At 38.2% G+C, this 25,967-nt stretch overlaps 1 protein-coding gene across 5 annotated transcripts in view; it reads left to right on the top strand.

Moving 5' to 3' along the window:
• LOC131046890 (protein OPAQUE1) overlaps nucleotides 1-25,967 on the top strand; it is a 274,106-nt gene that overhangs the window by 225,629 nt on the left and 22,510 nt on the right. For all 5 annotated transcript variants that reach the window (XM_057980707.2, XM_059216792.1, XM_057980706.2 and 2 more), the window contains 5 exons: nucleotides 245-445; nucleotides 7,327-7,470; nucleotides 7,996-8,066; nucleotides 8,193-8,292; nucleotides 8,373-8,429. In XM_057980707.2, the coding sequence (XP_057836690.1) occupies nucleotides 245-445; nucleotides 7,327-7,470; nucleotides 7,996-8,066; nucleotides 8,193-8,292; nucleotides 8,373-8,429 (573 nt within the window). The remainder of the gene's footprint in view (nucleotides 1-244; nucleotides 446-7,326; nucleotides 7,471-7,995; nucleotides 8,067-8,192; nucleotides 8,293-8,372; nucleotides 8,430-25,967) is intronic.

The following is a 25,967-nucleotide window of genomic DNA, read 5'->3' on the forward strand; positions in this document are numbered from 1 at the left end:
ATCATCTGAATCAAACTGAAAATATCTGTTAATTCTTTTGCTATGTGTGGTGTCAAGATCATATTGTCGTTTACTTAGTCTTGAAAAATATTGAACTTTGTTTTGTTTAGGAAATTTTGAAGTGTTTTTAAAAAAATAATGAATATTCATGCGTATATTACTCTAATTTTTCTACACTAGCATTGAAAATATTAATTCTAGTGCATTTGAAATACTCATCATAACTTTACTTTTTTCTTCATAGAGCTTTAGATCACCATCAAATATTGCTTCCCCGGGAGCTCTGGCATCGTGTGGTGATAACACGAGTGCATGGCAAGTTGATGCAAAGTATCCTGCTTTGCTTTTCAAGCAACAATTAACTGCAGCTTTGGAAAAGGTCTATGGTTTGATCCGTGATAATGCAAAACGAGAATTAACACCGTTGCTCAATTTTTGCATTCAGGTCAGTGGCATTTCCTTTTGATTGTTACAGTAAAGTTCCTTATCATCTTTAAGCATATTACCTGTTTGTTTGCAGTATCTTTTCAGTCTGCGTGGATAATGTTAGGTTTCTATGGCAACATATGTTTTGATTTTTGTTTTGGAGAAACATTAGTTCAAATTCCTTTTATGTAAAATTTTGGGAAAGAAACTCAGTGAGATCTCTGTTGCATTAGGTGAGATTACTGAACCATTTCTACTAAGGTTTTGCACATTATCGAAACAAAACAAAATTCTGTAGACAAGATATAGTGTCAAATTAGTGACAGCGCATTCTTTCAGCCAGTTTTCTAGTTACCTCAATGAAGGCAAACTCAACAAACATACATTTTGAACAAAGTCAGTTCTTTTTATTAAACACTCTATAGGGAAACATTGCTTCTACAAATAAATGTTACAGGTTTGTCTATTGCCATAAGCTAATTGCCACAGGCAGATTTTGACAGAATTCTTTAGGCTGCTACAGGTAGCTACAGTTCACCGAATGTGTGCAACTACAAAAACTACTGCAGAAAGGTTTTACAGCAGTCGTCCTTTACCCCAGTTTTGCTTCTCTCTTCCAAGAGCCTTCTTCTCTTTTGCATTTTTCCCTATTAACGCCCCTTCCCTTTCTCATTATCTCAAAATCAATTTCAAAGATAGGTTTTCCAGTACTTCATTTGTTGTTGCTTCACTTTCAGGTTGATTCTTTGCTTCCCTATGAGTATTCATTTCCATCTGATGACTCGTTGCTTGATAACGATGATTCTTCACACTTCTCAATGCTTCTTAGGGTTGAAGCTTTTGTGTGGCTTTAATTCATTGTAGTTGAATGTAACTAGTGCAACTGTTGTCATACTCTGTCCCAAATGGTAACTCCAGGTGTGTCTTCTTTTCCTCTGAATCCTGTATGTGCAGATTTAAAAAGCATTCTTTTAGTCGGCATAAAGTCTACAACTGTTGTTATCAGACTGAACATTAATAATTATAACTGTAACAAGAATTTACTAGGCATCATTTGTATAACAGCCTAAGCATTTTGAAGAAAGATGAGGAAGTGAAGAGCTAAGGTGGCGAGAGAGAAGGTGGAGATTGCGAGGGCGGCTAGGATTTGCTTTGCCCGAAGCTCAACAACGACAGGCACAGCAAGGGCGTCCACTATTACGGGATCGGATTCGACAATGGATGATGAGTCTGAAGAAAATGACGATGCAGGAGATGGGGTGTGAGATGCAGCAGATGGGGGGTTCGAATCCCCTTTTTTGGCACTTCATTCTGGTGCTATGACTGTTGTCAATTCTATCCGCGGCCCTTTTGGTGCTGATTGTTATAATTGGCGGGGAATGGAAGGAGACTATCCTTCTTCTCCTTCTGATGGGATTTTTTATCCTTTTGATGGAGTACAAGTTGTGGATCCAGAGGATTATCTAGATGATGGGGACGAACTCCTCATGGATATCCTTTTTGAAGCCTGTTTGAAATAGAAAAAGTTTTCTAGAGAGGTTGAGGAGCACAAGTTTGATAGAGAGGCTGACATGGATAAGTTTAAAGAGGATGAGGCTAAGGTTAATGTTGGTGTTCCTTTTTTGGTTCTAAATAAAGGGTTTCTGCCCTCTAAATTGGAATAGAATTTTGTGAAGCCATATTCTTATGCTCTGTTGGAGATGGGTTTGCAAATGAACACTATTTAAGGATGACATTTTATCTCCTTTTGGTGTGGTTCATAGGGTTTTGAAGGTGGATGTTGGTTCTTCTCCAAAGATTGTGAGGGTGCCTTAGGAGGAGGATGTTTTTTCGCCCTTTGATGTTGCCCTTAGGGAATCAGAAGTTCACTATGAGTTGGTGGATTGTGGTTTGGATATTGTTTCTTCTTTGTAGAGTGCTTAGAGTGATGGGAGCTTTGTTATGCCTATTGTTGTTTCTTCTTCCCCTAATGTTTTTGGAAGTTTTGGCATTGGTGGAATGAGTTTCAAGTAAGTGAAGATCCAAATAGATGTTCTTGATATACTTTTGGATGAGTCGAGTGCTTGGGTGAGGTGGTCGCTTATTGGGAGATTATGTGGCAATCGTCCCAATATAGATGTTGTTAGAAAATGGATTCTTCGGGTTTGGAAACTTAGAGGAAAGGTTCAAGTTTCTAGTATGTTTAATGGATTTTTCCTTTTTTCCTTTTCTTCTGAGGGGGATTGCTCTAGGATCCTTCCTGATGGCCCTTGGTTTATGGGATTGAATTGTCATATTCTCCAAATTTGGTCTCCTGATTTCAACCTGTGGAAGGAAATATTCTTTTTTCCTGATTGGAGTTCTGGAATGAAACTTTTTTTATGATTATTGCCAATTCTTTTGGGCAATATAGTGCCATTGATAAGTTACGAAATTCATGAAGCACTTAGTATTTGCTATATTTTGTGTGCTTGTGGAGAACTATGAGGTTCTCCCTACCCAAAATCACTTACTAAGTCATAAATCCTGCTGTACAGTGTGCACTCTTTTATTGGATTTTTCCCTCCTACAACTGTACAACTCCATGGTCCTCATGTTTTATGCCTTCCTTTCTAGGTACATTTATGCTTTGCATGTGCCTTGTGCTGATTACTATGATCACTTTACACCATTCTTGGCTCCATTTGCATATCATATTTCTCTATCCTTTATCCTTCGTCCAAGGTGTTGCTCACATTCCTACAACACCACTTTCTTCTTCACTTGGTACGTTATCAAGGTCCTTAACATATGCATTCACATGCACTTATTTCAACTTCACATTTGTGACCTCTAAAGGATGTAATTGCATTGCCTCTTCTTTAGGGTCAGTTCTGGGCACTTTGATATCCTGTATCAAGTAGATTTCTTCTTTCATGGGCTGCTCAAATTACTCCTCTTCTCAATTGAATCCATCCAAGCCTTGATTATTTTCATCTCTTCTTAATGTAAGAGATGGTCTACTAGTTCCATTTGCTCATTCAAGGCCTAATTGCTTTGATGTCCACTTTTCTCTCGTTTGTTATTAAAGCATGTTTTTTAACCTTGTTTTTTGTGCCATCAAACTATTGCTCATGTACTACTTTCACTTTTTCTACTCCCAGCTTTTTATCTTTTATTTTACTTGCACCGACTCATTGACCATTAACAACATCAATATTCACTTGTTAAACTCTTAGCAACTTAGGAATTTCATCGACTCTATTTGCCACATTGGTAGCTCCTAGTTCACCTCATACCAAAGAAGCCAAAATTTCCAAAAAATCCCGAATCTATCCCGCAGATGATTTTTCGCCCCCAAAAATCCTGTCTTTTAAAAGATCTTATAATTTTAGTTTGCTAACTTTTTCCCCAAAAGAGTTTTGCTGCTATGCCTAATACAATTACTTTTCTAGGAGACATCTTGACACACACTGACACTCTGACTTACTGCTGCAACTCCTGTACAAACTACCTCTTGATATGAGAACACTCTTTCAATTCTTTGGTCTGATGGAGAACACTCTCCAACAACCTCTACCTTCTATTCACTTAGTGAATAATGCTTCTTCTTCGTTGATGCATAATACCCAGCATTATTTGTTGGAATATGGAGAACACATTAAACATTTTCTACCCACTACTCACTCAATGGAGGATGTTACCTCTTTCTCTAGACCTTTCACCCAACACTATCCTGTTGGAAGGTTTAGAGCACTCTAGACACCCTTTGCACACTGTTCACTTAAGGTGGATGTTCCCTTTTCTCTATACCTTCCTTTCCAGCACTCTCTTGTTGAAAGATGTTTATTTTCATTCTTTTCAGCACTTGTAGGATGCATTTGCTCTTAACATCAAATGACACACTTTCAGGGGTTTATTGACACTCTTAACAATCAAAACCTACTATTGATATCCCTCTGACTGCAATCTTGCGTAAGTTGTACACTAACAAATGATTTCACTCTAGGTCTTATAACATATGCTGCAGATATGGATAGTGGGCCAAATTAATTACAGCCCAGTCTTGCAGCCATGTCTTAGGTTCTCTCGGTGGACCCAAACTCAACACAAAATCTCATTAGACGGGTTTAGTTTTTTTTATTAAACATGCTATAGCAAAACAGCATTGCTGTGGAATAAAAATTAAAAAATGACTTTTTATAGCTGCAAATTAAACACTAGAGGCAGATTTTGACAGAATATTGCAGGTTGCTATAAATAGCTACAAGTCATGCTATTTGCAGCTACAAAGCTTCTTGTTGAAACTCTTACCTGCAGCAACAGTTCATAATGTGTGCAGCTACAAAAACAACTACAAGGAGATTTTGCTATAGTCATACTTTACTGGTTACCCCATTGTTTCTTTTTTCTTCCAAGAGCCTTGTACTGTTTTCTTCTTCAAGGGCCTTCTGCTCTCTTTCTTTTTCTCTATGAGCATCCACTCCATTTCTCATTATTGCAAAACCAATTTTAAAGATTTGTTTTCCAGCATTTTGTTTCTTGTCTCTTCACTTCGCAATGGGAACTCTTCTTTTCCACTTGATGATTTTCCTTCCAAGGGTGACTTTGTTGTTTTCATTGAAATTGTTTTGTTGCCTTTAATTTAGTAGAAGTGAATATAAATATCTAAAAGCAAGAAACTATTGTGAGAATCACTCTAAAGTCTAGAAATGTTGCTGTCAGATTAAACTTGAACTATTGTAATATTCCTTTTGTCCTCACACTGTCGAGATAGCAATATTTGTCAAATTGCTGACCAACAACTCCCCTGAACCTTTTGGTGACATGCTGCAACACCTATCATTTGCAAACTCGTTCACGTGACCAACCTGCACAGAATTAGTAGAATATGTAAAATGTTCTAGAATCATTGTATGCTTTCAATGCCATCTTGTTGGCATTCATGTTTGATTTCTCAGAAATCAAATTGTCTTGTAGTTGCCCATCTCACTTCAGTCTTGAGAAACTAGTGATTGCAAGCAAGAAATATGTTTTCGCTTTCATGCTTAGTATCTTCTGTAGCACCTATGCAACTATTGCAAGTCATCATTTTGCAGCACCTATGTAATTACTGCAAGTGTCATTCAATAGCAATCATACAGATGCTACATATGTATTTCCTTAGCAGTTATGTAGTTTCTGCAATATTTCTCAATAGCTTTCGTGTAAATGCCTCAACATCTTTCTGTAGCAGTCATGGAGCTGTTGCAATGTCTTTCATTCCTTTGCAGTTAAAGACTTGTTGAAATCAACTTTTAGTAGCAGTCATGCATTTGCTGCAAATAAATTTTCTGGAGCAGCTATAGAATTTTTGCAAGCAACCTTTCTACAGCAATAGGAAGGCTTCTGCAGAATGATATTCCTCAGCAACAGTCACTACCATGAAACGACTTTGCTCTTCATACAGTGTGCCTTTGCCAAAAGTGTGTCATCTTCCTCATTGTAGTGTTCTCAAAATCCTTCATTAGTACTCAAACAAACTTTTTTGAAAGAGGACTCACTTGTTTTCTCTACCTGAGCTTGCAAAACAAAAATTGTTTTAGGGTGTTGCAGGATTGCAGCACCCCTAGGGTACTCTTGCATCACAAAATGTAACCATAAACATCAAATTCAAATGGAAAATGTACCAGAAAAAGTGATTGATGGATTCAATGACTTTTGTTTGTGGATTTTCCATTGGCGTTTTTTTCTTTGGATTGATCATCAGATTTTCTTATTTTGGGAAGGTTTCTGCTAAATTTTATAGTTAGAGTAGAAGGAATTTGGCATCAGAAAGCAAAAATATTTGTAGATTTATTGCTCTATTAACTTTCCGTTATTTACTTGTGATTTTGTCTGAATTGGTTAAATGTTAACTCACATCCAATCCCACAGTAGGGCCTTGGTTAATATATCATTTGTTTTTGCATATTATAGGGAGAGGTTTCCTCAACTCCTTGTGATGCATTTCTGGTTCCAAAGACAAGTATGGGTGTTTCTCCTATGATAAGAGATGTCCTGCTGCATTTTTTAAATTACAGTTAAGCTCTACAAATTTTCTTTGCATAGATTATTGTAGGTTCTCAAAGCTCATTCCTATATCCTTGGAAGCAGGTAAGACAAAAACAGAGAAGAAATTAAATTAAAAGAATGATGTCATATTCCACTTCTTCACTGTTTAGCTCTCACCTTTGGCACCCATGTTGTTTATTATACAAGCATTCCTCTGTAACCTTGATGCTATTTCCTTCATTCAGCTATAAATTTAAGGAAAAGAAAAATTTATAAATAAATCTGTAACTTAATATTGGTTGATTTTTCCTTTTTTCAAAACCTTGAATTTTTAACTAGGTATAAGAGTTGAGTACTAAAGTTTTAATTTTTTTTACCAATGACTGCTTGTTGTCTACGAATTGGATAAATTGTAATGCTCTGCATTTACTACTTAAGCTTGCTACATTTGGTAATGCTATCTTGTATTGTTTATCTCCTACCAAAGACCAGCTTTAAATGGGCAGAGAAATGGTCTTCCTTGGGGATTTAGGATTAGGAAAGGGATTTAGCAGTTCTAGTAACGGTGTATAGTGTCCAAAGTTTAATTGTGTATGTCATGATGCTGATTGTCAAATAGTAATACAATTAATATATTCCTCTTTTTGATCTGGACATTTATTTATTATTAATGTATTTCAAATATTCATTTTTCATTCTTTTAGCAATTTATATATTAAAAGAATTGAGCTTCTCCATGTACCCTTCTCCTATTGGTACCTATCCCCATCTTCTGTGCTAGTACCAATCTACTGGTAGTGATGTTATACAGTACTATACATATGCTTTTTTTCTAAAAAGAATATTCAATATTGTGTATGAGTTAAAAGAGTGTTTGGATAGTTTTTCTCATTATTAATCATATTTTAGGCTCCAAGGGTATCTCGAGTAAGCATGGTGAAAGGGTCTCGCTCACCAAATTTTGGTGGATCTAACCACCAGGCTTTGGGTTCTCATTGGCATAACATTATCAAGATCTTGAGCTCTTTGTTGAACACGCTCTGTTCTAACCATGTAAGTTTGCTTTCCTCTCCATTTTCAGGCTTAATAAAGCATCAAAGTATTAGTTATAACTAGTTTGATTTCTCTTCCTACCATCTTTCTATTGAAATATCTTTATTGTTAATAAAAATGCAATTTCCTTATGATATTTGTCTCATAATAATAAGGTAGAAATACGGGGTACAGAAAGGGGACATTTACTGGTCTTTTATGGCGGATTTACTACAAGAAGAATGTGCTTTTGTCTTTTGTTTCCTATAAATTAGGTAGAAGGGGATGTGCTCTAGTCAGCCTCTCTATGCTTGAATTACATTCATAGATGCTTAGGTCAGAATCATGGTATTTAAGAATTTTGTTTGTTCAATTCATGCAGGTATCTAATATTGAAATTAAGCAGATATTTCTTCACATCAAGATATGATTGATGCTTTTATTGTGAAAATCAACTTGCATATGCCTCATTCTGAGTGTTATTTTTGCATTGTTGATGAGTTTTGTGAGGGTAATTCTTATCTTAGATCTTTTGATTCTTCACAGGTACCTGCATTTTTTATCAGTAAACTATTCACACAAGTTTTCTCATTCATCAATGTACAACTTTTTAACAGGTCGGGAAATTTGTAAATATTGTTTGTTTAGTAGTTGCAAGCCACCTGTTTGTAAAATCTAATATATTTTTGGACTGGGAATATATTTTGTATGGTTTCTTATATTGTTTTATGTGGTTGAATCAGCATGCTGTTACGACGTGAATGTTGCTCTTTTAGCAATGGTGAATATGTTAAATTTGGGCTTTCTGAGCTGGAACAGTGGATATGTGAAGCAACAGAAAAAGTATGAAATGTATAGATTTTATTTTTAATGCTTTGGTTAACATCTGGATTATTTGGTTTATTATCCTTGTTTATATTCAGTATGCAGGAAAATCATGGGATGAATTAAGATTCATAAGACAAGCTGTTGGTTTCTTGGTAAGATGCTGCAGACCATTTATTTGTCAAGGCAATCAATATAAGTGTTGACAGTGTAATACTTTCTTTTGGGATATAATTTTGTAACAGACATATCATCTGTCATCTAGAATTCATTATTATGTCATGTTAATTTCTGTACATTTATATAAGACTATTTGATACCTCTACTAACTGTGCTGAGGGGATCTCAAAGCCATAATGGCTCTGATTTTATATATTCCAGGTTGTGCAAAATAGAATGCAGGCACCTTGATGGCTGCAGAATAATTTGAGAAGCAACAGAATGGAAGTACAATATCCATGCTTATATGCCTTTTTTTAACAATGTGTGGATAATGGAAAGGCCTTTATAGTTGTCTATTCCTCTAACTATAGTCATAAATGATCTAATGAAATGTTGACAAATAATATCAGTAGTTTTCCATAGGGATCGTTTATGGCAAATACACTTTAGTAGGAACTGCAAAGAACATATAAGCTAATGAAAATCGGAAGGCCAAACTCCTCTTGGGTATTTGTTACTAACAGTTGTTGTAAACTTACAGGAGCTGTTGCACTTTCCTTTTTCTCTTTTGAATAATATGGACCTTCATCAATTTGTAGCTTTATAAACATTCTGAATGCCTTCCAATCTACAAATTATTCTCATTAATTTCTGGTCACTGTTCTGCTAAACCACTTCAATAACACTTTTAGCAACTCATCAACAGCGGACATATTTTGCTTTTATTATTTTCTAAAACACTATAAGATCGCATATCGTGCACAATTTGAAATAGACTTATTCTTCTCTAATTCTATAAAGTGAGCCTATTGGACCAGCTCGGCATGAAGTTGGCTCCTTTGATCTTCAAGTTCTTCTCACTATTTCGTGGAATTACATATTGATTCATTCATTTCAGCACCAATAGCTCATTAGTTTGCCATTTCCATTTGCAACATAAGATAAAGATGTAGGAATCCATACTCAATAGCGTATAAGGCTTCAAGCACTTTCTCATAGGAGCTACCAAAAGAGTGGGATAGCCTCACTGAAATTCACTTATGTGTCATCTCTACTAATTATGAATAAGGACAGCATTAGAAATAAAAATATGGATTGATTCAATGTGGCACTCTCCTTAATTGTTGGATACATTGGACCTCCTTCAAAACCAAGGGAGAGTGGGTACCATCTAATCTCTATGCACTATTGAGGACTTCACACATTATATGTGCCATGGGCTCAAAATCTTGAATATATTGTCGAATAGTGCACAGTGAGTTAATAGGACTTGGCTTTGAGAGATGAATCAAAATGCCAATAATTGCGTTTTGTTAGAGACAATGGTTAAGGTGTAGGAGGCTCTATAGTTGATGATGGTTAATCTAGAATGGGTTAGATGTCTTGATGCAAACATTTCTAAAGAAAAAGCTACTAAACAAAATATTCTTGATGACAATTATAGGTCCATTTTGAGGTAAATAAAATTTGTATTTTTTAATTAAATTATTATTTTATTAATGTTTGTAACTTGATTATCTTATTCAATTTCATCAAATTGCCTATAAGTAAGAAAATGAGTTTAGGTATGCAAGTATGGCAATTTGTTTTCTTCAATACAAGTATGATTGTATGTTTGTACAAAAAAAGGATATACACTAGTGAGACATCCTCCATACATTGGATGTATTCATGAAATGTCATCACACAATAATAGGGATGCGACATGGAAACTAGGACGTCACCCACAAAAACACTAATGGATCTAAAGGCTTAGCGTCAATAGGAATGAGTGGTAACCATCTTTATCATTAAAATTAGGGTTCATGAATTACCATCATTCCTTAGATACAATGGAACTACAAGCACAAAGGAAGAATTTTACATGAAAACAAATAAAAATTTTGAGTTATCATGGAGGAGACCTAAATGTCCGATTGCTTTGCATCATCCCCAAAAATAAAAAAATTATTTTATAACATATAGAAGAACTATGATAGAAACGAAATAATTTACAACACTTTATCTCCCCTTTATCCCATGTACCTACAAGGATATCATAGTGTTGACGTGTCTAAAATCGCGGAACTACGACTTCATCCGGCCAACGCAGAATAGAAATGGTAAGAATCGTATCCTCTCTTGAGATAAGGAAATTTCTAATGCTGTGTTAAATTGATCAATGGGGATGACCACTGTACAACCCCATAAACATCACCTGGGCTGCGACCAACGTCACACCCCTTCCCACGGAAGGGACCCCGTGGTGGGACGCAACCTTTCCCCTCCACGGGTATATAATAAAGACAACCCGTAGAGCAAAGAGGAGGCATGGGGGAATAAGGGAAAACGGGAGGTAGAGAAGCTGCGCCAACAATCTGCAAGAAGGTAAGTGGTTAAGTTTTATGCTACAAGAATATATATGTGTGTGGATGTGTGTGCCACACACACACATGTTTATAATGGATCTGTCTCTTTGATAGAGTTATAGTTTTATAATAGTATTGTCTCATATGTAGCAATAGATATATATGTATGTATGCAGGATATTTGTATGTATATAGGATCAATAATAGTAATTAAGGAATATGTAGATGCAAGCATAAATTATAGATTAAAAAATGATAATGAAATATAAAATGTTAAAGGCTTGGGTGTCCAAGGCTCACGAAAGAAGAGACGGATCTTGCCGGTCCTCTCTGGTAGACTTGGATGATAAAATGTATCATCCAAGGCAAGGAATTGATCATATATGACGATCTTCCTTGGTAGGCTTGGTTGTAAGATGCTACATCCAAGACGGGGATCGACTTATCCATCGATTTCCCTGGTAAGGCTTGTAACCATGATGGGTCCAAGAAGGCGGGCATTACAATTGCCTAAGGACATATCCCAATATTGCATTCGTATCCTTTTTATTAAAGAAGAATTGAGATTAGTTTTAATTAAGTAATTGAAGTTTAATTGCAAATGAGATTACTAATATATATATATATATTTTGTTGCATTCTAACAGTCTGTTTTGCAGGACAATGATTTGCAACTAGTAGGGACATTACAGTGGTATCGGAGCATAATCCTACTAACCTGTGGAAGGGAGACTTAGTTTATGATCACATATCAGAGGAAGAAAGGCACGAAAGCAATGGCCGATCAATTAGCCAGACAACTTCAGACTTTCATGGAGCAAACTAATGAGAAATTCGAAAGAATGAGCCAATTAATCCTCCAAAGTACAAACAGTAACAATAGAGATATTCCAAACCCTAGAAGAGAGACGCACTCTAATCACGCCGATAACGAATGATCTCCTCAAAGTTCTAGACAAACAATTCCCGAATTTCTTCCAGGAGAAGAACATATGGGAGACGAAGAGGAGCAAGCCACACTTGGGGTGGAAGAAATCGCCCAATTTTATGATAGATTAGAGCCGGAAGTTCAGAGGGTGGTTTCCTTCAGGGACTTCTGTGAGTCCAAGACTAATGAAGGTAGAAGGAGGAAGCATATGGGTAAAGACCTCAAAGCTAAAGTTAACAAAATGTCCCTACCATGCTTTGATGGGTCAGGGAAGGATGTCGCCCAAGCTTGGGTTCAAAAACTAGATACATACCTTTCATACAACCCCATGATCAAAGGAGATGCTATCAAGTTTGCCATACTCCATTTAACCGGAGCAACCCATAATTGGTGGCATGATGGTCTCATTACCCTAGGCCACAAAAATATCTCCACCTATAATGAGTTTACTCAAAAACAAAGTTCCCAGACTCGGACTCGGCTCTGACTCGGCTCGGACTCGACAAAATAAGAAAACCCTTGAAATTTAGAGATTTTTAACGGAAACTTGTTTCATACACCCATTATTGAATTAAGCTTAAAGACATTATAATATCATCAAATAGAAGCTAATTTGATCACATACATAAACATACATCCATCACATGTGTAGAAATGTAATTTGTAGCTGAAGGAATTAGAAAACATAGATATATAGAGTTATAAATGTTGTCCAATGTATATAAAATCCATGACTTCAAATGTTCCCATACATATATGTAACTGCAAAGTGTAAACAAAAACAAGTCTATGGCTCAAGCTCTGGCTCAGTCTCATCTATCTGCCTCCTAGAAAGGCGTCTAAGGTAGGTCCTAAATGACTAAGTAGGCATAGTCTTTGCATGTGATGTGCCAGTCTGAGTAGCCATAGGTGTTGTGCTTGATTGTGCTCTATCCTCCTCTGCCATAGCCACAGCCTCAGCCTCTCTGTCTGCCTGGTCAACCCACTCAAGGTCCTCATCAGTGAAGATTGGATCGGTGGACTCAGTGAGCCAATCGGACTCGAGGTTGACTTCCTCTAGAGTGATCGGAGAGGAGTCAGCATCCAAAATCTGTCTGGTCCCGAGACGAAGGTTGTAATGAACAAAGACTAGATCATTCAACCTCTCTATAGACAATCTATTTCGCCTCTTCGAGTGGATGTGCTCGAACATGATCCAGTTGCCCTCACATCTAGAAGCACTGCATGGCTGGCTCAATATGCGGATGGCAATTTTTTGAAGGTTTGGGGTTGAAGGCCCAAACATTTGCTACCATCTATCTGAGATAAGGAAAAGAAAAAAACATTAGTCTCATTTCCAACTTTAAAGGTAGATTTTAAAATGAACAATTAAAATGCGTAAGTCATAAACTTTAGAATTTTCTACCTGGCTGCAATTTTGTCCGACCCTCTGTGCACAATTGGCTGGCAAAGATCGCCCCTAGTGTATTATTAAATGCATCCATCTCGAGCAGTGTAGTTGTGGTATCAGTGCCCATCCGTTGTACTATTGAATATAGCCCACTAAGAACCTCCTCATCCGCTTTGAAATCAGCACGAAAACGACATGATAGATTGAGGTAATAAGCTGCTGCATGGATGGGCCTATGAAGCTGGTTATGCCATCTTCTATCAATTATGTCACAAATGGGCCTATATATCCTCAACTCCAGCATATATAGATCTAATGGCCTCCTTGGCCCTATCCATGCACTCATATATGTAGCCCTATCCATGCACTCATATATGTAGCCCATAGCGGGCTTCTCCCCATCAACAACTCATAGGAGAACTACTAGGGCCTCAGTGACCTGCAAATAATGTTAAACAAAAATAGTTAAATGACAAGTGTGCATGAAAATAAGAAAAATTGCAAAGTTGCACAATGCAAACAAAACAAAAATATGCATATAAATTTATAAAATTACCTACACGATCTCTGCACAAGGGGTCCAAAAACCTGGCTCATCAAAAATGCAATCTGCTACATCCATCCCTGCAGTGGTCGTAGTATAGGATGAGGAAGTCCACTCCTCACCAACAAACATGCGCCTCAAAGATGGCTTTGATTTTATCAAGGATTTCAATGTGAGGAAATTCGAGGCAAATCTCATTATCCTAAGACGAGCCAACTTCCTTTTCCCCCATGTATTGCCTCATAATGCTAAGGACCAATGCATGATTGTAAATAAATTTGCATATATTCTTGGCCCTTTCAACGCATTCTTTCACCCATCCAAGCTTACCTATATCCTCCAGCATGAGGTCAAGCAATGGGCCGCACATGGAGACCAAAAGATTTTTGGGTGCCTCTCCATCAAAAGTTTTCCTGCAACAATTTTAAATTGGTTAAAGAATTAGATGTGATAAGTATCAAGAAATTTTAACATTAATATTTAAAAGTTAAAAACTGAAAAGTTTAAAAGTTAAAACTTAAAACTTAAAAGAAAACTTTTAAAGTTTACTTGCAACAACATAACTTGCTGCATTATCTGTCACCACTTGCACCACATTTTCTTCCCCCACCTCATGTATAACTTCCTCAATAGCCTCATATAAGTATGCCGCATTTTTGACATGTGAGGAAGCATCAATGGACTTCAAAAACATGGTGGATCCTGAAAATAAAACAAATTAATTATCAATAAATTAGAATGTAAATTATTCAATTTCAATTACAATGCATTTAGAGAAGTAAAATGATCTATCACCTTTGCCGGAAACAAGAAAATTTAGGATTGTTCTATTCCTCCTATCAGTCTAACCATCTGTCATGATGGTGCAACCCTTGTGGCTCCAAGATTGGCGGTGCTCCTCTAGGTCAATTTTCATATCTTCCACCATTTCCAACAAGAGAGGGCCACTCAACTCAGTATCACTAGGGGCTTTAAACCCCGGCCCACAAATGGTTACTGCATCAATCATGCCTTGCCAATAAGGAGACCTGTCACAAATTGAAATAGATTAAATAAGAAAAGTTCAATTTCAATTTCAATTTTCAACTTCAAACCATAAAATTTTAAATTTTAATTTAAAACAATCAAATAAAAAAGTACTTGGCTGCAATAAATGGAATGTTGTAGAAGTACCAAAACTTGCAAATTGCTTTTCTTCTTGCATCATGGACCTCCTTGTTCCAAGACATGCTCTGAAGCGAGCGCTGTGCGTCAGGAGTAGTGCGTGGTACAAAAAAATTGTCTATCTTGGATTTTCGCACTCTAGGACAAAAAGTGTGACTAGTAGGAGCAGAAATAGAAGTACTAGCACTAACAGAAGCACTAGGACAAAAGGGAGGCATAGAAGAACCCTCTCCAACACAACCTATGGATGCAGCTGTGGATGCGGATGCGAATGTGGGTGGAGGGGAACCAATATGACATAACTCCTCTCTGTCTTTTTTTGTTTGCTTGTGTATTTCAAAATTTTCTAATTGGATGTAACAAAAACGGAATGCTTCGGGAGGTGCCTCGGTACAAGGCTCAGTATCATGACCACGTATGCCAACAATAGGATATTTCAATCTATTTATCCCCCCATGGTTAATTTCCTTGCAAAAAATACACTTGGTTTGATTTCTTTGTCTACCAGGGAATTCTTCAGTGTATTTCCATGCCTCATCTTTTTGACCACGTTTCCTAGGCTTAGGTTGTGGAGGATTAGGATGAGCCATTAGGAAAAAAAATTGTTTTCAAAACGTGAGGGCTGCTACAACAAGACAATTTTACAAATCACCATTTGAGCATTGTGTTTTACAGAGTTTTAAATTTAAACTAATTAAAAAAAATCAGCAAAGACTAATTTGTGCATTGTGTTTTTTCTTGAAAATTTTCAAATTTCAAAGAAAGAAATTAAGAATTGAGAAAAATCAGCAAACCCTAGATTTTTTTTAGAAAAAATTGTAAATACATGTATACAATTTTTTCAAAAAATAAATCTAGGGTTTACTATGCTATTCTATTTATCTCATTGTGATTGAAGTATGCAATATAGATTTGGAAAGTTGAACTTCAAAAAAAAATAAAAAAATGAAAAATCCATAAATATAGAAAAAAAAACCCAACATAATCAATAAAATTTAACACTTACCTGTTTCAAATTTGTTGAGAAGTGTTTGAAATGAGCTTCTATAGACTCCTTGATTCTCTCAATGCAACTGTAGTGCTGCCCCAATGTGATTTGTGTAAGCTTTTCTCCTCTTCCTCTCAGCTGGTTGAAAAACTATGGCTTCGTATTTTTCTCTCTTCGTCTCTTTTTTCCTCTCTTCCACTCATAAAAGTGAATGCCAATCCCTTTTAGGGTTATAAGAAAGGGAAATGGCAAAAAAACTCATTAAAAAATGTTATGTTTTTTTTGTTTTTTTGATTGCACTTTTTAAGTGACGTTGGCCGGGTCACGACCCTCGGACTCGGCAAGTCAGGGAGTGACTCGGCGAGTCAGGCAAGTCATGCCCCCTTACTCGTCCGAGCCCGGGTCAGGGTCACCGTGACCCGACAGGGGTCACCTGGCCCGCTGACTCGCGTGACTCGCCGCGAGTCACAAAACTCTACTCAAAAACTTATCAGCCGGTTTGATCAAAAGGACTCAAAATGGCACTTCCAAGAGTTAACCCACCTTAAGCAATCGGGAACCATTGAAGACTATATCAACCAATTCCAAAACCTATCAGTAATGGTCCTCGACCTATCCTAGAGAAGGCTTACATGTTTTTAGAAGGGTTGAAAGACACTATTAGAATTTTTGTAAAACCCTTGGAACCACAAAACTTATTAGAGGCCATTAAGAAAACTAGGATGGTCGAATATAATGCCCCCAAGAACATCTCAGCCAAAACACTACATAGGAATGAGGGACCCCAGAGGGACCACCAAGAGAGGCCCTGCTGCTTTTGCAAAAAACCTTGGAGTATGAATCACCAATGTAAGGAGAGAGAGGAACTCATGGAGAAAGGGTTATGTTTCAAACGCAAGGCCCCATGGGGGAAGGGCCACGAATGTAAACGAGGACAGTTAAATAACATAGAGGAAATATGGGATGAGGAAAGACCCTATAAAAGGGCCAGGTTTGAAGGCAACGAGTCGGGTACTTTGGCAATCATCACTCAAGGGAGTGAGAATAGTTGCTTCAAACTCAAAGGGATAATCAAAGGACAGAAAGTAATCGCCTTGGTAGACACAGGAGCCTCACATGATTTCATTAGCAAACATTTAGCGGCAAAGAGAAGGTTAAAAACTCAAGGGTTTGGAGGGTTTGAGGTGATCATGGGCAACGGAGTCATAGACAAGTGCACTAAAATTATACCTCAATTGGAAGTCACCTTGGGGGGACATACAATTAAGAGGAGCTTCTTTGTGGTGAATTTAGAGAATGACATCATTTTGGGGATGCCATGGATAAAATCATTGGGCCTGTTCACCATGGACAGTCCAAATCGGGAGATATGCTTCCAATATGAAGGGAGAGAAATAACCTTAAAAGGAATCCCCGATGGCTGTCCAAAGATAGTATCATGTAATAAAATGGAAAAAATCCTTAGGCATGATCAAGGAGAGTGGGTCGCCCAATGTATGGTCTTGGATAAATCTCCGACCGAAGATCAAGCCGTTCATAGAGATATACAACCCATCCTTAAGAGACACAAAAAAGTCTTCGAAGACATTCCCTCGGGCTTACCCCCAAAAAGGGGATTTGAACACTCCATTGAGTTAGAAGGAGCAAAACCCGTCATTACAACTCCTTACCGCCACCCCCACAAATTCAAAGAGGAGATTGAAAAAACCATAAAAAAGTTATTAGAAATGGGACATATCCAACCAAGCAGCAGCCCCTTTGCTTCATCAGTGGTATTGGTCAAGAAGAAAGACGGGACGATGAGAATGTGCATTGATTACAAGGCCCTGAATAAAAAGACTATAAAAAACAGATACCCTATTCCGAGAATTGACGAATTAATGGATGGACTACACGGAGCAAGATATTTCTCTAAGATCGATCTAAGGTCAGGATACCATCAGAGTAGAATGAGGGAAGAGGATATCCCCAAAACAACATTTAGATGTCATTATGGGCATTTCGAGTTTTTGGTCCTTCCATTTGGTCTCACTAACGCCCCGACCACCTTCCAGTCATGCATGAATCATACGTTTAGGCAACAATTGAGGAAATTTCTACTAATATTCTTGGATGATATACTTATTTACAGCAAGACATGGGAAGAACATCTCCAACACATTGAGGAGGCATTAAATATTCTTGAGTCTGAATCATTATATGCCAAAGTCTCCAAGTGCAAATTTGGGATGAAAGAAATCATCTACCTAGGACACAAAATTAGTGTCCGGAGTGAGTGTTGATGAAGAAAAGATCAGGGCCATCAAGGAATGGCCCACCCCTAGAACCTTAACACAATTAAGGGGATTTGTGGGACTATGTAGCTACTATAGACGTTTTGTAAAAGGGCTCTCCAAGATTGCAGCACCCCTTACTGATCTATCTAAGAAAGGGTCTTTCACATGGAATGACAAAGCCCAACAGGCTTTTGAACAACTTAAAATAACCATGAGCTCATGTCCAGTATTGGCCATTCCCGACTTCTCTATACCTTTTGAACTACAATGTGATGCTTCTGGGGAGGGAATTGGGGCAGTCCTCATGCAAAAGAAACACCCCCTAGCCTTTGAGAGCCGTAAACTTACCGAAGTAGAAAGACACTACTCTATTTATGACAAAGAAATGCTAGCCATAATGCACGCCTTGGCCAAATTTCGCCAATACCTTGTCTGTGGGAAGTTTAGTGTGAGAACCGATCATAACAACCTATGCTTCTTCTTGAGCCAAAAGGATCTTAATGATAGGCAACAAAAATGGGTGAGCAAAATACAAGCCTATGACTTTGATATAGAATATGTAAAAGGGGTGAATAACGTGGCAGCAGATGCATTATCCCAAAGAGCCCACCGCAATACCCTTACCAGCATCTCAAAGGACTGGAAGGAAGAAATCCTTAATGAATATGACCAAGATCCATGAGCAAAGGAAATTTTCAAGGGAAACCTTCCCAATGAAGATTTAAAAGTTAGGGGAGATCTCATCTTGTACAAGGGAAGGGTATACTTGACCCCTCAAACCAAATTCAAAAGCAAAATCCTAAAAGAATTCCATGATAACCCCCTGGCAAGACATCGAGGATACTATAAAACTTATAAACACATTAGGGAAAAGTATGCATGGAAAGACCAAAAAAGAGATGTCCAAAAATATGTACAAGAGTGCCTAACTTGTCAATGCAATAAAACCGAACTCATCCACCCAGTTGGTTTGCTTCAACCATTACCTATTCCCAATCAAAAGTGGGAGAGCATTTCTATGGATTTCATAATAGGGTTGCCAAGGGCACAAGGAAAGGATAGCATTTTTGTGGTGGTAGACAGACTCATGAAGTATGCCCATTTCCTTGCACTCTCCACAGAATACAAAGCCTATCAAATAGCCGATCTATTCTTCAGGGAAATTTTCAGACTCCACAGACTCCCTCAGAATATTGTCAGTGACAGAGATAGCAAGTTTATTAGCCAATTTTGACAAGAACTCTTCAGAATGGCAGGAATAGTCTTGACCCCTAGTACCAGTTACCATCCTCAAACTGATGGGCAAACTGAAATAGTGAACAAATGGATAAAGGGATACCTAAGGAATTATGTTACAGGGCAATAGACTGCTTGGGTTAAGTGGCTACACCCAGAAGAACATTGTTACAACACGACACACCACATGTCAATAGGGATGAGTCCCTTCCAAGCCTTGTATGGCTATGAGGCCACAACTTTTTGGGAATTAATAACCCAAGAAAGCAAAGTACCAAGAGCACAAGATTTTGTTCAACAGAGTAGGGACATCATGAAGATCTTGAAAGAGAATTTACAACAAGCCCAAAATCAACAAAAGATCTATGCAGACAGGAAGCGTATGGAAAGGACGTTTGAGGCCGGAGATCTGGTGTTTTTAAGGTTACAACCATATAAACAATCTTCCCTCAAGAAGAATGGGGCTGAAAAATTGAAACCCCAGTTCTATGGACGCTACAAGGTAATTCGAAGGATTGGGGAAGTAGCTTATGAAGTAGAACTACCCAAAGACAGTAAAATACATAATGTGTTCCATGTCTTCCGACTTAAGAAGGTTCTCAGATAACACCTAGCTCCATGCAGTGAACTACCTCCCCTAGATGATGAAGGGAAACTCACGTTGTACCCTGAGATCATTCTGGATACTCGGAAAAGGGAGCTCAGGAGCCGAACCATTACGAATACCTGATAAAATGGAGGAATCTCCCAAATGAGGATGCTACTTGGGAAAAAGAGGAAGATCTAAAAATGCTTGAGGACAAGCAAAATTGAGACAGAGGGACTGTGATAACCCTCTACTGTATCACCTGATGTAAATCTTACAAAATACACCAATAATGACAATAGCATATATCACTGAATCCAATAGAAATATATATAAATGAAGAAATCAATTATTAAAATGATGCTAATATATTAAATAATGTTTAATTTATTAAAAGAGGAAATAAATTATTAAATAATGTTAATATATTAAATAAGGTTAATATAAGAAAGAAATTATTAAAAAATGTTAATATATTTAATATATTAAATGATGAAGAGGTGAATTATTAAATAATTAAATAATCTTAATTATTAAATGGAATTTAGTTTTAAGATAAGTTAAGTTCATTTTAAAAAGGGAGGAGTTAACGCCAAGGTTACCCCCCCCCCCCCCCCCCCCCGGGGGAAGTGGTGGGATGGGAGTTGCAGCCTGGGCTGCGGCCACCATCACACCTCTTCCCACGGAAGGGACCTCGGGGTGGGACGCAACCTTTCGCCTCCATGGATATACAATAAAGACAACCCATAGAGCAAAGAGGAGGCACGGGGGAATAAGGGAAAACAGGAGGCAGAGAAGTTGTGCCAACAGTCTATGAGAAGGTAAGTGGTTAAGTTTTACGCTACAAGAATATATATGTGTGTGCCACACACACACATATATGTTTATAATGGATCTGTCTCTTTGACAGAGTTATAGTTTTATAATAGTATTGTCTCATATGTAGCAATAGATATATGTATGTATGCAGGATATTTATATGTATATAGGATCAATAATAGTAATTAAGGAATATGTAGATGCAGGCATAAATTATAGATTAAAAAATGATAATGAAATATAAAATGTTATATGAATAACAATAATTTGGCTATGTGATGGAGGCTATTGGGAGGAAATTCCCTTAGCCTAATTCAGGGAATATGATAATCCCTGGTAGGCAGTATATACTGAGTATTCATATGCATATGTGTTAAAGGCTTGGGTGTCCAAGGCTCACCCAAGAAGAGACGGATCTTGCCGGTCGTCTTTGGTAGACTTGGATGATAAAATGTATCATCCAAGGCAAGGAAGTGATCATATATGATGATCTTCCTTGGTAGGCTTGGTTGTAATATGCTACATCCAAGACGGGGATTGACTTATCCATCGATTTCCCTGGTAAGGCTTGGAACCATGATGGGTCCAAGAAGGCGGGCATTACAACTGCCTAAGGACATATCCCAATATTGCATTCGTATCCTTTTTATTAAATACGAACTGAGATTAGTTTTAATTAAGTAATTGAAGTTTAATTGCAAATTAGATTAGTAATATATATATATATATTTTGTTGCATTCTAACAGTCTGTTTTGCAGGATAGTGATCTCTAACTAGTAGGGACATTACATCCTGGAGTAGGTCTTGGGCTTTTTCTTACCTTTGGATTTTATTTCTCCTATGCAAGAGAAGATATCCTCCAGGTTGATAGGTGGATTGACGGCTGCCTTTCGCTACGCATGAGCAATTAGCCAGTCCTGAGGGATGGTCTGTCCAGATGTAATGGCCAAATTCCCACTTTGTTCCTTGGAGGCTTCAACTGGCTCACTGCCTACCTGCAATTGATCGGTCATAGAAGGAACAGATGTAGTATCCAATCCCTTACTCATGGCTGAGTTCTCCCCTACCTCGCTGAACAACTGCTGGGTATCCCCTTGTGATGGTTGTTCTTCAGTTTTGTTGGGTTCCTGAGTCTCATCCTCCTTTTGTTCTCCCTCAACGGTGGTGTCATCCTTGCCGCCGCTATTCAATTGCAATTCATGCCTACTTCCTTGTGTAAGCTCATGCTTACCAGCATCCTGATTAGGTGCAATCTTTCCCTCAACTTGATTTCCATGTTCATCAGGGCCAACGACCCTTACCTCCGCATCTTGTTCATCTTGTACCTGAGGATTATTTGCCTCGAATGCATCAACATCACTCTGTGAAGGCGGAGTAGGGATTTAGTCAAGTTCAACCACATCATCCTTCGAACTTGTGTCCTTGGATGATGAACTAACTTTCAGTCTCTTGATAGGGATCTTTTCTCTTCTAGTTCTTTTTGATGTCCGAGTCTCTCTATTGGCTCTTGCTTTCTTCCTCTTTTTTCCAGGTTTCTCAACCTCTTCTTTTGGTGCGCTTGAGGTTCCTTCATCCTACGAAGACTAGGAATCGAGACTGCCCATCAAATTGTATGTGAATTGAATCCCTTCATGGGTCAGTTTCTCGATTTGCTGGGATAACTAGTGATCGGTATACCTTCTTGGAGCTTCCATGACCGCCTTAAAATCAGTGATTGGATCCTGAGTCCAAACAATGCCTAGCAAGAGGTATTTAACTGCCTCAAATTCTCGGACTTGCAAGCAATTACCATAATCCGTCACTTGATTTGGGACCTGGCGGTACTCATAAAGCCACATTTGTTGGACACTTAGCCTAGAATACTCCCGTCGTCGGACCTCAAAGTCATCGGAACAGTTGCTCCAATAATCCTCAATTGATGCCTTCGCCTTGTAGCACCTGCCATAGGCTCTCTTTGCCAATTTATCACGATCAAAGCACTTCCTAGGGAAATGTTCCTGTGGGCCATAGGATGCCAATTCAGCAAACGACTCCTCAGCTTGCACCAAATTTTTTAAATGGACATCGAGGTTACCCAAAATCATGGGGAAGGTGAACCTGGAGTACTTCTTATCTCTGAGTAGGCTGCCTGTTGGGTGTGCCTGTCTTGCAACTTCCATAAGGACTATTTTGTTTGTTGGATAGTGTGGAAGTCAGAATGGTGCTCCCTCAAAACCTGCTATCCTGATGTAAGTGAACCTAGGGAATTGGATAAACCATGCACCATATTTTTGTATCAAAATGCTAGCCTTCTCTGAAAGCCTTATGTGCAATCCTCCTTGCATCAATCTGACTAGGCGCATTGTAAAGGCATCATTGACACGCTCATACTGACCAATTGCATAAGCAATGTTATTCTTTTCTCTTTGAGCTATGTCATAATAATGCAACTGAGGGTAGCATTCGTACACCTTTACCTAATTCGGCCCATTCCCGATCTCACCTTTCTTGATTAACCCTGTCAGTTGCTGGTGTCGGGCAAACATGTAAATCAAGTAGGAAGTCATGGTAAAGTACTTCTTTTCTTCAAGCTCGACCAACTGTGTATGGATATTGTCATTGATGATCTGAGCCCAATCAAACTTGGACTCCCCAGCAAAGATCTGCTCAATGAAGTAGAGCATCCATTCCTCAAAAAAATTAGATTGAGGGAGTCCCACAACCCGGCTGTGTAAGGTAATCACTTTTGGGGGTCTTTTTACTGATCCTAATGCTTGGGGGCCTTATTTCTTTGTACCATTCTTCGTTTATCAATGTCTTGCATTTAGCAGGATTCATGTCATAAGCGATTTGCGCCTCATCAATAGTTGTAGCAATAGGATTATTGGGAAATGGGATATCAAATGCCTCCCCAATGGCCTCGGGTGTAAAATCAGCGAGCACCATCCCCTCTAGCACCACTAATCTGGTTTCTGGCTGATAGTGCCTAGTAGCCTCAACCACTAGTTCATAATTTTGCACGGCTGGAGGGAAACCAGCTGCCTGAGCAATACCACTCTCCATCATCCGCTTGGGCTTACCATAGGCATTTGGAGAATATACCTTGTTCCTGAAATCTTGAATGTTTAGGTGGCCCAGATCCGTGTCATCTATGTTCTCCCACACGCTCTGGACCTTCGACTCCCTAACCCTTCCCCTTTGGTATTGGTACTTCATCTTCTCGCCTCTGCGGGGAATGTTAGATTTGGAAACCCGAGACGTTCCGGTTGCACTAGGTGTCTTTGAGGATTCAACCGTCGATCTAGGCATCTATCCTGCACAACCGGACACGAATTATGAGATGAGATAAAGGAACCGAATGGGTTAGCCAAAACAAAGGATGACGTTAGCGCATAAAGCCAATGATCAATGAGAGCATGACGTTTCAATAAAAAGAGCTTGATTATTTGAAAACGAAATGCTCTGAAATAGGAAATTAAGTTGGTTCTGTTTAAATTTTGTTGCTTGGAGCGGGTTCCAAAAAAAATGCCACTTCCAATCAATTATGACGGCACGGGCAAATGTTTAATCTCGCAACTTAGGGCTCTGATGTTTTAATGATTGCCATTTTTCGCACTTGGAAAAGAGTTTTGCTTAAGCTCAGTTTTTAAAATATTCAAAATTTCTCTAAGTCTGAATTTTTTATATTTCAATGGTTAATTACCCTAGCTGGCTTTGTTATTGCATGCTATACTTGATGCTGTTTAAAAAGAAAATCATGACCTACAAAACTTTACTATCTGATCGGCTCTCTATCATCTGCTTAAACATTACGACCAATTTTGCATAAATTAATGATTTAAAGGAGAGAGTCGAATCTTACCTGGCAGATTGCCCAACGTAGAATGAACTTCGGAGACTTGGGCGATTTTTCAAAGTCTAACGCCTTTATACTTTTGTTCCTTTTGCGCCATATTGGACTGCAAGGGTTTTTTTTGGGCTGGAAGGGCCTTTTGCCAAGTTTAACCGTATTTAACTCTTCCTTTCTCGCGACTTTGTATTGCAAGGGCTTTTTCCAAGCTTGAAAGTTTAACGCCGCCTTTCTACTCTCCCTAGTTTGCGTTTTTGGACTGCAAGGAAAGGTTTGCAAAATGCGGGGAAAGTTTTATGTTTGAACCCCCCCCCCCCCACTTTGGCCTTCACGAGTTTTTCGACTGTTTGCCCATTTGCGGGCTAAATGAACAAAATGCAAACTTTTTCAAAAAATAAAACGCCCTTCGACTTGTTGTGCGATGTTGGAGGATTGCCCAATTTCGGGCCAAAACCATAAAATGCAAACCTTAAGACACCTCTTGGTGCTTTTCATTTCGCGATTTCCACTCCTTTGCCCATTTTCGGGCCAAAAAGATGAAATGCAAACTTATAAAAATGACGCTTTTATTATTTTCGAGCAAAACAAACCTTTTGCAAGCGCAAAGTTTGACGTTTTTTAACTGTAACCCGCGATTTCACTTGCCTGCCCAATTTCCGTCCAAAAAGATGAAATGCAAACTTATAAAAATGACGCTTTCATTATACATTTCGTGATTTCCATGTGTTTTGCTCATTTTCGGGCTGGGAAGACTTTTTGAAAAGTGTTTTTAAAGTGACACCTTGCCTCATGTCTTGCGTGATTTTCACCGTTTGCCCAATTTCGGGGTGAAAAGACTTTTTGAAAAGTGTTTTTTTAAAGTTAACGCTTTATTCATATATTTGTGATTTTCGGCCAAGATGGCCTTCTTGAAAAGTTTTAAAATTTTAACGATTCCTTTCGTGCTTGAAGTTTGGCATGAAGGGGCCTTTTGAAAAGTTTATTTTTCAACGCCTTTACTTAACTTTGCGCGATTTCACTGCTTGCCCATTTTCAGGGTGGAACTACTTTTTGCAAAGTTTCTAAAAATCAACGCAGCCCTATTTCAAGCAAAAAGGACTTTTTGCAAGTTCATAAAGTTATGTCCTTTTTGAAATATTGGCATTTTCGAGTTGGGAGCACCTTTTGCAAGCTTTAAACATTTAATGCCTTTCTTATGACTTGCACGACTTCGGGCCAAAAGGACTTTATGAAAAGTAAAAATGTAAAAGGCAAATTCGGCCTAAAAGGCCTTTTTGCAAACCTATGGACAACTGACATTCTTGTCCACTTAGCCAATTTTCAAACTCGTGCGAAAATCAGTCTCCCTTGGATTGATTTTTGAACATTTCAAATTGAGAGAGACTCTGCAAATTCACTCCTTGGCCCCGCGACTTAAAATTA

The sequence above is a fragment of the Cryptomeria japonica genome, chromosome 2 (assembly GCF_030272615.1).
Source record: "Cryptomeria japonica chromosome 2, Sugi_1.0, whole genome shotgun sequence".
Classification (NCBI taxonomy): domain Eukaryota; kingdom Viridiplantae; phylum Streptophyta; class Pinopsida; order Cupressales; family Cupressaceae; genus Cryptomeria; species Cryptomeria japonica.